The sequence below is a fragment of the Struthio camelus genome, chromosome 14 (genome assembly GCF_040807025.1).
Source record: "Struthio camelus isolate bStrCam1 chromosome 14, bStrCam1.hap1, whole genome shotgun sequence".
Lineage (NCBI taxonomy): Eukaryota > Metazoa > Chordata > Aves > Struthioniformes > Struthionidae > Struthio > Struthio camelus.
This window is the reverse complement of record NC_090955.1, coordinates 24,109,459-24,123,374: the sequence shown is the minus strand read 5'-3', so window position 1 is coordinate 24,123,374 and position 13,916 is coordinate 24,109,459. Positions and strand designations below refer to the sequence as shown.

Here is a 13,916-nt window from a genome sequence, read left to right as displayed (position 1 = left end):
CCTGTTCTTCGTTAATTTTGGATCTTTCCACCAAGAACATTGTTCTAAATTGCAGCAGTGGATTTTTGGATTAGATATTACATAGAGTTTTCTAGCAGAGTGGTGAAGCACCAGAATACTTTGTCTCATGAAGCTGTGGCTTCTCCGTCGCTGGATGTCTTTCTTTAAGAATAGGTCGAAGAAACATTTCAGAAACTACATAAATAACTATGATAGTTACCTCAGAAGTCAAATACACTATGACCTTCAGTTTGCGGAATAGCCTATGTGAGGTCTTGTGATCCCTTCCAGCCCTATTTTCCGTTATGCTGCAGAGGTTTCTAAATCTTTTAGTAGACTTTCTCCATCCAGATGTTGGATCTCTGCAGGTTGCCTTCAGAAGGTGCATCAGACACACTGTCTGTGGGTGCTTACCCCCATGTCTCATCAACTCTTCGGCTGAAAACCTGGAGTGAGTTTCGCAGCTGGAGGATCTGGTGCTGCTGCTGGAGCCTTGCTGGTGGGGCTGAGGAGGCAGGACTAAGCTGAGAACTTCAGACACTCACTTTTTTAATTAAAAATCTCTGTGTATTTAGCGTATTTTTGTTCAAATCTCAGCTCCTTGAGCTTCCTGGCGTAGGGAGCAGGAAACACTAACAGGAGACAGGATAACAGTCTGGAAATGCGTAGGAAAAAATAGCTAGAAATCTGTTCTCTGTATCCTGTGGGGTAAGGCACAACTGAAGGAGCCTACACCACCGCAGAGAAGACCTATCTTAAAGATTGCTAGTGACTTTCTAATGGGCTATCTGGGAAAACACTGGAAGAGATCACCTGGAGAAGGGAAGGCTTGGATTCCCTGTCAGCGGTGGGTAAGAGCAGGGGCGACAGGCCTGTATTTTCAACAGGGTAAGTGAAGTAGATCACGCTTGAGCTGGAGGGCTGGATTAGATAACTGGGTCTCTTCCAGGCTTGCTTTGAGTGAGCTGGTTTATTTTCAGAAATGTTTCTGGTGCTTGAGATTAAGGAGAAAAGCTTGTAAACGTGCCTCCCTGAAGATCAGAGAAAGCCCCCAAACCTACATCAGAAGGTAAATAAAGAGAATCGCAAAGTTGCCGTTTTAAAAATGTCACGTTTTTTAGGAAGATCATTACTCTGCAGAAAGCAGGGGTAACTGTTGATATTGCTGATGTATGCTGGCCTAGATTTCAATCGCTCTAGCTCTAATAAGAGATTTAGTGTAATTCCACGTCAGTGGAGTGATCCTAAATTTACATCAGTGCAGCTGAGAGCTGAATTTGGCCAGTGGTAGCCATCGATAAGAATAAAAGGCAATGCGAGGTAACTATTACTCTTTCTTCTTACTGTAGTTAAAAGCCTGCAAAATATGGCTGAGAGTTTAAGAGTGTTAATGAGGCCTGCACAGCCCAGCCTTTTTTCACAGCCCTTCCTACGAGCAGCAGCAGCTTTTCTGGCAGAGAAGGTAAAGCTGTTTTGGGAAAGAGGCCTGATTATTTATTTTAAAGCTAACCTAAAGTAAGGTTTCTGAGCATCTGAGAGCCTTGAAGGCTGGGGTCATACCGTCCAGAGCTAGCAGAGAAACTGCACGTATGCCTGCAGGGAATAAAGGGCAGCGCTCTCCCAGCTGCAGCAGCTCCATTCCCCATCTCCTGGAGACCTTCCTGCGGTGTCCCCTTCCTCCCAGCTCCTGCATTTGTCCTGGTGGGCCCGACCTGATGCTTCAGCAGAGCGTGTGCTTGTCCACCTAAAAGAGCACTTTCAACCTTCTTAGTTGCACCGATGATCCCTTCTGAAATTTGGTTTTAATTCTTACTCATAGGTAAACCAGCAGGGAAGTGACTTCAGCTGAGCTCTTATAAATCAAGCATGTAGTAGTTGAAGAGCTTCATAGGTTGTAAGGGTTTGCACTGCTTTATCAATGCACCTTTTGATCTGACCTATCCCTTGCTTTGGTACAGCATAATATTATTTTGTTAGAGACAGTGGGGGTAAGCCCAGTAAAATCCTTAGTGCAGCGGCAATGATTCTGATAGAAATAGCGTAAAGACAAAATATAGCAGTATGGAACATCTTTAACAGCATCCCTCCTACAGTATTTGAGGTGCAATTTTAGCTGCACTGATCTAAAGAAGTACAGCTGTTCTCTGTAGGCACAACTTGAATCAAATTGACCAAACTTTTCTACGTAGATGCTGAAGGAAAGCAGTTGAGATTAGAAAACTTTTCAAAATACTGTATTTTCCTAAGTTTTTGTTATTATGACCCTGAGAACCAGGAGAGCAGCCAGAATCGAGGGTCAGTTTGTCTCCCCCCTGCCCTGTTTTTCTCTACATGTGCATATTTAGAGAGTCTGTGGTCTGTGAATGCATTTGGGTATTTTTCTGAGGTGCTGTAGCTGTTTCCTCACTCTCCTGCATTACTGTGGCAGGCTTGGCCCCAGAGCTGGCAGCAAGACCCGTGTCATCCAAGCTGCTGTGTGAGCGTACAGAGGAGCGCCTGGGCAGAGAGCACGTTGTGGTTGAGACCTTACATATTCACCTCTGTGGTGATTTAGCTCTGTAGCACTACATCTGAAAGGAGAAGACTGAATTTGAAGCTGCGTGTTATTGAATTACCTTGCGGAAGATTCAGTCTTTGCAGGCGCTCGACCAGGTCTGTCAGTCTTAAGTGCTCCCTGTACAAGGGTTTGGGCTGCTGAAAACTCAAAGCGGCTTTCCAGGCCAGGATAGGTTTTATAGAAGGGCTAATCGTGCGTAGCCCTTCATCCCTGCCTAGTCGCTAAATTATGCGTAGCAGCCTCAGGTCCACTTCTGAGTCGAGCCCCTGCAAGCGCTGCAGAGGATGGAGACCCAGGTGCCTGGTGCAACGCAGGGCAGGACGTGTGGAGCAGCTGCCTTCCCGGGAAGGATGGGCTGCCTTTCCTTCTCCGTCCCCAGCGTCCTCTGTGATACTGCTGCCTTTTAGCAGGCCCTTTTGTGAAGGAAGGAGACTTCAGTCCTATGATTTGTTTGCTTCAATTATAGCTGCCCATCCCTGAGGAGCAGCTTAACTGCATGTTTCTCTGTCCTGCTTCTGTAGGAGAGCTGAGGAGAGCTGCCAGGATGGTGCTTTCTTATTATCAGGTAGGGGGAAGGAAGGAGCGCAGCAGGGACATGGCTTTGCACAAGGAGCGAGAGAGATGGGGTTAGTAAATGTCAAGCTCTGTGTTTACTTCCCGCTTTCTCTCAAGCGCATCCCCAGGCTGCAGGAGCAGTGGCTCTTGCTGAGGACAAGCTGGAGGTTGAGGCAAGGGGCAGGTTGGCTGCTCCGGAGGAGGCAGCCCGGTGTGCCCCTGGGGCTGGGGCAGCGCTCACCGAGCCGTGTCCTCCAAGCTGGCAGGCTCACCTGCTGTGGCAGCTCCAGTGATACCAGCTTTGCTAGAGCTGACTCTAGAGGAATTGCCTTGGGGGTAGATTTGCAAAGCCCTGGCTGGGCTGCAGCACCACTCTTCAGCTGCTGCTGCTTCTCCTTCTGTCCATCGCCTCCGCCCCACCAACTCCCCAACAAGGAAGAGCTGGATCTACCACCTTCATGGCTGTGGCTGCTTCTCCGGAAAGCCACTTCCCTTGCCTTGTTTCTTCTGTCCCTGCAGCGCCGTATGATCTACTCCATATAACGGGCTGCAGACAGCACCAGTCGTCCCGGCAGCTGTTGGTGAGGCCGTTATCAGTCCTATCACTGCCTGCTTGATTATCCCTGACTCTGCACAGAGACTGACAGCCTGCTAACGTAATATAGACACTACAGTGATTACAATCATTGCAAGAAATATAAGCACCAGACGATGAAATTTTTAACATCAGTAGATGCAGCAGGGACTAGGAGGGAAGATGGGAATCGTGCTGTCTCAGGTCTCTACCTGCGGCCCTGAGCGGTCCCTATCCTCCGGCAGGGTTTTGCACTCGTCTTTCTCCTTCTTACCTGTCACGGTGCTCCTTGCTCAAGCATGGAAAAATCTCGCGCTGCTCTTGCCAGTCCTTTCTGTTACTAGGTAGTTCTTTCCTAGGCTCTCTCATTGTCAGAGGTGGTCTGGTCTGTGCACTGGGCTGTGAGCGAGTCTGCTCCGTTACTCTAGCGCTCCCGCTGTCCCTGCTCTGCAATAACTTTAACCTTGAGGAAATGGCAGGACCCCCGTTATGGTATGGTCAGGTCACGTTTTCCAAAACCATGAGCCAGCCTCCACCTAAATCATAACATTGGCTTAGAAACCATGAGATTTTATTTTAAAAACAGTAGATGATGGGGCTCTTATTTGAGGCTAGGTTACTTAATCATCTGAATCCTATGGAATCACCTCTCCAAGCAGAGATCCCCCTCCCCAAAGTATTTACAGGATTCCAGGACCTGGCGTTTTCAGGGGCTGCCAAGTACTATAATATTTCTGAAAGAACTGCTAGAATTAGTAATGCTATGTTTAGGGGCCTTAATGAGAGCATGAATGCAGAGCACTGAATTGCATGGGGTATTTTAATGCAGCACAGTAGAACAGGGACCCAAGAAGGACATCAAGTGAAATGCATGACCCACAAACTTTTTTTTTTTTTTAAAGGAATAGTGGCAGGCCACAGGAGTACACCAGTGGGTTGGTAAACTCAGCCACCTGCACACCATGGCTGAGAGGCTGGGGCTGGTGTTTGCCAAGGCTCTCTTATGGCAAGGTCGCAGGGGCCAAGCCTGATGCCAGAGCCTGCGTTTGCCTCTGAGCAGTGTGCATGGGTGAGACGAGACTCCAAATAGCCCAGACCTGCTCTTGTCTTTTGGAGGAGACCAGCAGACCCTTAAGCTCTAGTAGAGGCACAGAAATTGTCTGGAGGAGGTCCTAAACGAACATACCTCTGAGTGCAGGTATCCTGGTGCAATATTTGTTGTACCAACTGCTGCCCTTTGCAGAGGCCCTCTCTGGGTCACTTTATGGATCTGAGCAGCACAGGCCTGGCTGTGGGAGTTGAAATATCCCTCTGAACTGCTTCCCCCCACCCAACAGTGCCAGGAAGGCAAAAGCTTTTAATTTCCCTAGTGACCCTATGACCTCTGTAGGTGTGACATGGTGTGGTCTCCCCTCGGCACGAGGGGTTGTCTCACCATCCCTCCTTCTTCGGGGCACCCTTGCAGAGTACGGCATGCAAGCATGCTAGGTTTGCCTTATGATTAAAGATTGGTCTTTGGGCTGGAGCTATCCAGACCAGGTGTATCAATCAGATTCATACCGAGACAGGGGTAAATATCTGGAAGGTGAGTATTATCCAAACCAGAAGCCTTTGTGCAACGGTGCAGCACGCAGCAGAAGCCCAACCAGGTGCCGCAGTGATTCCTGCCAGAGCAGCAGGGTGTCCACCCTGCCCGTTGGCTGGGACTGAGGTCCGCAGCCCTTTCCAGCCCTGCGTGTCACCAGGCAGCCAAGGGAAACAGCACGGCTGGGGCTGAATAACAATTTTTGCTTTCTCGTGGTGCTGAAAGGCACACGTGGTAATGGTGCTGTAAAGGGAACCATCCCGCCCCCCCCACCCCGAATTTTCGCTGTTTTCCTGAATGTTTTATGATTGGTCAAACTGAACCGTGGGAAGGTGCTTGGCTTCCTCGTGGTGTCTCAGTGAGCCACTCTGGGAACGGGAGTATTTCTGCCCCCTTTTCTGTCTCTTCTTGGGTACAGTTGCATGGTGCTTGGTGCGCGCCTAGGGGATTGAGTAGTGGCAAATGCTTTCTTAAACCTTGACAACTCACTGGATGTGTAGGCACTGAGGGAATTAATAGCAGAGATGAGCATCACTTATTGTGCGTTAGGAGCAAGGCAAACAAGTGCATTTGGAGAATGAACGTTCTGAGGCAATATCAGATTTGCCTCTTCGATTATACAGTTGCTGCTGTGAATGTATATTGATAATTGGTTGTGTTACTAGCTCTGCTTTTTAGTAAGGCTACTTAGTGCTTTGCTGGTTTAGATCATATTCTCAGCTGTTTATAATTGTACTATGCTTTGAAGTATTTGGGATGAAGTTTTTCAGATTACAAGTTGTCTTGTGTTGCTTGATTCTTCCCCTCCTTTCTGCACCCCCCCCCCCATTTCTTTTTAATTTCAGCTTGGTAATTTCTGTTGTTTTGCCTGTGTTTAGTGTCTTCCTCCTGCTCTTGCCATTTGCCAGTTTGCTCTACACTTCCAGTGCTGGACTCTGGACTCCTCCTCCCTCTTCCATGCCTAAATCCCTGCACTGAGCAAAGCTAATGCAGGGACTGCAGCCCTTTTCCTGTCTGCCACATCACACACACACACTTATTTTTACATATGTGTGTGTGTGTGTATATACACATATATATATATGGAGTTTTGCAAGAAGAATTTGGCTTCACCCTCATGTTCCTGCCCGTTGGGTGGCATGTGCCGACTGTAAGGGGATGGGGCATGTTCACAAAGGGATTGCAAAATCTTCTGATGAAAAGCCAGTCCGCCAAGAGCGTGCAAAATGCATTCCCCCTTCTCCTCGAGACTGATAGCATGGTTTGATTTGAGTGTCTCTACATGGACTCGGAAGCAGCAGTTTCCTGACCCCAGGCTGCTGCTGTTGCAAATTCCAAACCCATATTCCAGAGCATAGGGTCATGGGAGAATCTCAATGATTCTCAATGTTCTTCTACTACGGGCAAATCAGAGTGCTTTGCCATAGCTGAGAAATGGTAGGGATGTCTTTGACCAGAAAATTCTGCCCTTAATTCAATTCAAGGGAAAAGCCAGTATGAAAAATGTCATCTTCAGTGAGCTAAACCCAGCCACGTTTTAAACGATCCAAAAAGCATAAAGTTATCTTAATTGTGTGGAGCACTGTCATTCCCCTCCTTATCTAATATATTCTTGTGCATGTATGGTCACTATTAATTTGTGTTGAATTGTTCTCATTAACACAGATAAACTGTTTGGCCAAGAGGGTCTGCACAGCTCTGCAGCTGCAGAGAGAGCACGGAGGAACATCTCCTGGGTGCTCTGGAGGTGTGTGTGTGGTTTTTGTGTGTATGGTGTGGGTTTTTTTTTTTTTTCCTTCTCCTCTCTCCTCCCTTGTGGACAGTCACTGTTTCTGCCTGGAACCAATAGGAGCCAATTTTCTATTTCATAATAGAAAACACTAATGTCAGGACGCCCTCCTTATCCAAAGCTTTCTCCTTGAAGATTGTTCTTCTTTTGCTTTCCTAATTGCTGCCGCTCAGCTGGAGGTAGCGCGCCTTCCAAACACATTATTTTGTTATGCTGTTACTTACCAAAGTGAAAAAAGAGCATGAGAGAATATTGCTTTGTGTTGTTTTGCTCACTTTAAGCCTCTGTGCTGATGTGAGGGGTTTTTCCTCTAGCGCAGGATCTCTTGCTATTGGCAGAAGCTGACTTTCTGACTGTTGAGGCTTGGGGTGTGATGGGGCTCAAAAATGCAAAACACCTAAACGTTACTCCTGCCGGAGTCTGAGGGTGCCTCTAGAAAGTGTCGTCTTGCTAATCATTCTCTTTGGCATCGCTGCCCTCATGTAATGATCACCTATAGTAAAAGACAGGAGGTGCCAAATTGCTGTGGAAGCTAGGTAGTTTGGGAACCAAAATGGTTTGGGTGGAGCCCTTGAAGTCAGGTTGGCTGAAAAACTTAGTGCCTGGAGCTGGTTCTTCCTCTTCCTTTAAAAAGCAGTGGATCTTGGGGCCTGAGAGAGCAGGGGGCTTGGAGAGGGTGGTGGAGCAAAGCTGTTCCTAGGGCCTGAGGAGTCAGGCTAGTATTGCAGATGTTTGGCTTGCTATGTCTCTGCTCCTGTGCAGAGTTCTTGCAGGTCAGTAACCAGGAGAATTTACAAGAATGCCGTTTTCTCCCGAAGCTTCAGAGATGAGCAGTTCTGAGCGTTTTGTGTGCCACTCTGCTGATAGGAGTGGGGTGGTATGTCACCCCTGGCAGCCAAGGTAAATTACTTGAATCTCTAGGGTGGTTTTTTTTTCTGTTTTATTTTGTTCTTTCGTTGAAAAATAGGTGCCAGGAGCAGAGCTAGAATCAAGGAGTGGTGTACCTGGAGGAAAGGCTGACGAGAGGAGTGTTGTCAGGACTTTGCTAGTGATACAGAAGAAAGGAGGAGCTGACTCATCGGAAGGCTTGGGCAAAATAGGGACTGCAGCAAGAGTCTTAAAGAGCAAAGTTGAAGCCTGAAGATTAACCCTGTAGGTCTGGAGGGACTGTGCAATGCCAAAAGAGCACCGCTTGGCTTAGTCTCAGAATGTACTCCTGCGGGGAACCCAGAAGGCTGCTGGGGAGGAGGGGTGGCTTCTCTACTCAGACTCCTGTATTCATTGCCAGCTGCCTTCCATTGAGCAGAGCTGCTTCCTGCTCACGAATTTCTGGAAAAGAAAAAGGGTGGAAAAAGTAATCTGAGAGCATATCAGAAGGATGTCTTCTACGGTGTTTCCATCATGTTCCTGAGCTCCTGAAGTAGGAACGAAGTAAAGATCATGTTGGACTGCACTTCATAGTCAACAGCTTTGCTGTTCCTAAATAGCAGCCCAAACCATCATCCATTCCTTGTGTTGTCCTGGACTCGGTGTACATCAAGCTGGTTAACTGTGATCCTTGTTCTCCTGATGCGCAGATACAGGTACAGAGCAGGAGTTCTGCTCTCCTGATACAGAGCAGGAGTTCTTACATCTCCTAAATAAGTCTGCAATGATAGGCTGCATCAGCCGGGGCAGTTGTAGGGAGTAGAGCCCCATTTGTCCATTAATATTGTACAGGTAGTGCCAGCACAATCTTTCTTCTCTTTGGCTCTTCCAGCATCCAACAGGACATGGAGTTCTTGTGCTAGATCAGGTCACTGATCCATCTGGTGGCTGTAGTCTTCCTGGATGCTTAGAAATATCTTGCAGGAAGTAGATCTTAGCTGTGCAGTGGCCGTAGCCGTGGCTATGTGATTTGCTGCTCTCCGGATCCGGGGCACTAGCCCTGCCTGCCCTTAAAGTGCTGGGTTTCACTAGCTTTATTTGTGCTGGCAGCACCAAGGGAAGCATTCATGGTAATGATGTCAACCTGGTGAGCGTTTCTAGGCCAAACCTGTTTTCAGTCCTTCCTTGGTGCTGCCAGCGCTGGCCCAAATGCAGTGCTTTCTGAGGTACACATCTACATTACAGAAACGGGCTGTTTATGGTTTGTATTTTGGTGCTCCTCCGAGACCCAAGGCAGATCAGGGCAGGAACGTGCAGGTGTTCCGTGAGAAATAGTTTCTACACCAGCTGGTCTCTTCCGTTGTTGTAATGGTCAGGTCTGCAACAAACTGGCAGTCAAATAGGCAGACTGTTTTGCTTTTAATGAAGCTCCAGAGAAGGGTTTTTTGTTCCCCTTTGCTTTTGTTGGTAGGTAGGATGGGATGCTATGATTCAGCTCCCAAGGAGTATGCAAGCTCGTGTAGGGGCCAGACACGCTTAGCATGGAAATCTCAATTAGGCATGGAAAGTCAGCTTTCTCCTCGGAAAGGTCCAGGTCTCCTTGGAGGGTTTTCTGCTGCCAGAAATCTTCGTGCCTGGAATTCCAGGTGTATATTTACAAGTAGCCCGAGGATTCAGGGAGAAGCAAGAGAAAACTTGTGGTGTTTGCTACGTAGTTCCCTTCAAACAACTTCCAAAAAAATTACACAGCATAAAGTTTTTTTTCTGATCTTACATGACTGTAAAGTTCCTCCTATGCCCTATCTTGGTTGCACCTGAGTTTGCAGACAGGCTGAATTAGCAGGTCAAATAGATGCCCTGAGGAGGTGACTGAGGCACTGGTGATTCAGAAGTCCTGTGCTGACATTGTCAAGACAGTCATTAACGCTTCACTGGTTATGGGAGCAGACGCTGCTGGACAGATCCCTTCTTGTTGGGCCAGTGCTGGTGCCAGTAGCGTGTCCCTTGGGGCTGACACTGTCCTCTGTAGTTGTGCAATGTGGCTTGGAAGAGCAGGCCGTGGGTCACAGCTGCAAGCCTTGAGCACAAGCACGCATATAAACACAGAAAAGTACAGGAGGAAATGAGGTGGCTCTGCCTCCACTGCCGGTTTGGCTCAACAGAGGTGTGGATGCGTGGGCAGTGTGGTGGGCAGCTCGACTTCTGAGCGAGAGGGGGATGCTTGTGGCCTGCAGGTGTGAAGGGAAGAAACCGTAAAGCCGGTGGTAAGGGCAGTGGATCGCATGTGTTTTTCCAGTTGCAAAGCCTTTCTTCCCTCGTTCCCCTCATTTCCAAAGCTTATGTTGTTACCTAATTAGCATGGCTAAAATTCTTCTGTGTTAGAGGGTCAGCCTCTCTGTGGGAAGACTATTTGCTGTATTTAGCTATTATACTGACTGTATGTCTGTCTCTTATTTCCCTTCATAGATCTACAATGAGAATAGAAACCTGTTTGAAGTCAAGGAGAATGTGCCCAGGAAATTAGTGGAGAAGGTTGCGGGGGACATTGAGAGCCTCTTGGCCAAGAAAGTCCGTGCTTTAAAGGTAAGGAGATGCCCCCATGTGCTAATCATTTGACAGAAATATAAGCTTGTGCTTAAGGAAAAGGGTGGATGCTGGTGTAAGATTATGATCTCACCTTCTCAGTAATTTCTATGGTTGTGTGGCCTCTTCTGGGAACCTCATCTCCTGCAGGCGCACAGGTTCATATGAATGTTTTTCTGGAGTATACTTACATGATACTTCTTAGCCTCACGCTGTAAGGATCTACTACGGGAATCTTCTAGATTCCTATCTCCTTTCACCGTCATGTTAACTCTTAAAGGTGCTGCCACAGGAATAGAAGTGACTGCAAAACGCTACCCAGTCATTTAACTGGATGTGTGGGGAGAGGGAGCAAAGGTACTTCAGCTTCCCTACAATAGCTTATGAAAACATTTCAGACAAGTAGGTTTTTTTCCTGTTAAGGAGAGCATGAACTGAAATGTTTTTGTGCTGGTGCCTGGCACTTGAATCTGGTGATTGACTGCGTATGTGAATTGCCCTCATGGGCGCCCACGTACATTTCCAATCTACTGTCCTATTTTGTAACACTCCTTTTTAAATGAATTCATTTAATCTGGAGTGGAGCAAGGTAACCTGCTCATGGTGCAGGCACAGAACCTGACGGCGTCTGCGATGAGGCGGCGGTGGGGCTGTGCTCTGCTACAGTGTTCTCCACTCCTGGAGTAGAGACAAGTAATTGCCAGGCTGGAGAAATGGAGATTTTTCTCTCTGTTGCAGAGCGATACGAGAGCCATGCAAGAGTTTCACTTCCGAGAGCTGTAATGTCCTCTCCAGTACCTGATTGTACCACGCAGGATGAAATTCTGCAGTTCACGTCTGGCAGCACTGCCAACTGGGCATGGTTTGCAGCTTGGTTAACTGGAGGTGCTTTTGCTGGGTGGTAGACAAGGGGAAGGCTCAAAGCAGGTAGTGTAGCTGTTGTATTAGCACCCCTGTAGACCAGGGGAGTCTCAAGCTCTAGTGGGATCTGAGTCAAGGGTGTTGAAGGCTTGCCTGCCTGACTGACTAGTATGGGGTTGTCTACAGTGATTGACAAAGATAATAGCTGTAGGAGTCTGGGCAGAGAAGACTGTGCATTTGACCCCTGTGTAAAGGTTAGGCCTATTTGGAATTCATGCCAAACATTTTAGTTTGATTGGAAGGAGCTGAGGTGGATCTAGCTATGTGGGCACTGTCACCACTGCGTTTGGATTGGCAGAAGTGAAGAAGAAGGAGAGAAAAGGTGGGGCCAAGGCCCAAGCACTGTGGGATCCCTCCAGAAGGAAATTCCAAAGGCACTGAAAAAGGCAGGAGGTAGCAAGATGATACAGGACAGTTGCAAAGCCAAGGGAAGCCCTCCTCAGGAGGAAGGACGTGACTCAGGTGAGGGAGAGCAGGAGCAGAGCTCTTGTGGGATTTGGCCCAGGAGAGGACATTTTTGTCACTAGGAGCAGTTTCACTGCAGCATGAGCAGCGGTCACTGTTTGTATAGTTTGTATACATGTTTGTGCATGTATTGTCTATTAAAACTTCCAAAGATGTACCCTGTCTGTAGATGTTAGAGGAAGGCGTGCATGACAGAAGTTAGCCACAAACTTGACATGCATCTGGACATCACGTGGCTCCTGTGGGATGGGCAGGGCAATAACACTGATCAGTACAGCATAATGGAGCTGAGTGGTTTCCACTGTGCTGTTTGAATTTCAGCAGATCAGTCAGTGTGTTTTTTCCTTTTCCTTTTCTGTGGCTCGCACAGACTTGAAAAAGAGTTTGTGTATCTCCTACTGTTAGGACAAAGGTAGGAATGGTGCCTGTGGTACGATAACCTTGTTTGTCCTCCAGTTTGACTTCATTTTTGCTTTGGTTTTTTGGGCAGGACTGGTTCCTTGCACTGTCAAGGGCTCGTCCATTGCTGGACCCAACACAGAGAAGCGATTCTGGTAGCACTTGTTAGATAACTAGCGCTTGTTGCTGTTTTGCTACAGTGGAAACAATGATCCCATGACCCAAATTGGTCCTTTGGAGAGGACCTCTTCAGAGTGCAGTTGCTGGAAGGAGCAATCTCTTGCACCCAGTTTGCATGTAAATACCATCAGTCTGAGACAGCAAGTAATAACAACAACATCTGGAAATGGGGAAGTTAATGGGAGGAGGAGAAACTGGACCTACTGAATTCTCTCCTTGTAGAGATCAGGATGACATTGTGCAAAGCTTCTTATAAGCAATGTGGCTCCCACAGCTTTTTCCACTCTCCAGCCTGTGTTTTCTTCTGTCTCAGCTCTCCCCTTAGTTGAATCATATCTCATGGAGTCATTTCCTCCCCTTCTCTCGTGACTCACGAGAGTGATGACTTCTTGAAATGTATTTTTCAGCATCTGAGTCAGGTGAGACTCCATGTATCATTGAAGGCAGGTGAGGAGAGAGAAATTGAGCCTCTCCTTAAAGTATGAATTGTTGCATCGCTTATGTTCTTACTCCACCGAAAAGAGGACTCCCTGCCTCCCTCCCTCCCGTTTCTGTAGGAGGTTGAAGGGATATTGCTCGTGCTTCAGTCAGGTTTTGTAGAAAGGTGCTAGATAGCCTTTGGGCACATATGATAGATGCACATTACAGGAGTGGTATTCTGATTAGGTGGTGATTCAGTGTAGCCATCAAAGAGCCTGCTTTCTGCTGTTTCTAAGCAAAAAATATTAACACGATTAAAGTTAAACTATGTGCAGAGCATTTGTTAATAATGCATAGTTTTCTTCCTTTAGTGTTTCATTTCTAGAACCAAAAGTCAAACACAAAGAAACCAAACTTAGTGATGACAGTTCAGCTTCTGATGGCCATGGGCTGATGCTGCGCTGTGAGGTGGCAGTGGTCTGGCCCTAGCAGGACATTCTCATTTCCCACATGCATTTCAGAAGAGTGTCAGAGTCAGGGGTGTGTGGCACAGGGGGTAATTGCTTCCCAGAATAACAGTCATTTGCAAGGAGATGGTTATTTGGATGCTGTCCTTCCCTTTTTGTTCCAGACCATCATATCTGATGTCAGTGTCCTCATGGGACAGAAAAATCCCTAGCAAGATCTCTTTGTAATTCCCATCCAGGCCAGCTGGTGCTGTAGAACAGCATCTACAGCTGGTTCCTAGGGGACTTCTACCCCGAGCACCACACAGCAGCCTCTATTAGACGTGGACTTGGATCAGCACTAGTTGCCCTTTTCCTCAGTGTCCTCCAGTGTCCTTTCCCCACGGTGAAGATTTTACTGCTTCAAGGTTGCTCTCACAGCCTCCTTTAAGCTATGCGGTTCCAGCTCCCTTGTATTTCCAAGCGTCAGCAGGAAGGATGGAACAAAGGTCTTCAAGCCCAAAAGTACAACTACCTTCATTTGAAATTAAAGTATCAGATATTGCTGAAGGGGT

General features: G+C 47.5%; 1 protein-coding gene across 2 annotated transcripts in view; it reads left to right on the top strand.

Annotated features, from left to right (window-relative positions):
* Positions 1-13,916, top strand: part of CACNA2D2 (calcium voltage-gated channel auxiliary subunit alpha2delta 2) — a 263,927-nt gene that overhangs the window by 79,729 nt on the left and 170,282 nt on the right. For both annotated transcript variants that reach the window (XM_068907175.1, XM_068907174.1), the window contains exon 3: positions 10,394-10,510. In XM_068907175.1, the coding sequence (XP_068763276.1) occupies positions 10,394-10,510 (117 nt within the window). The remainder of the gene's footprint in view (positions 1-10,393; positions 10,511-13,916) is intronic.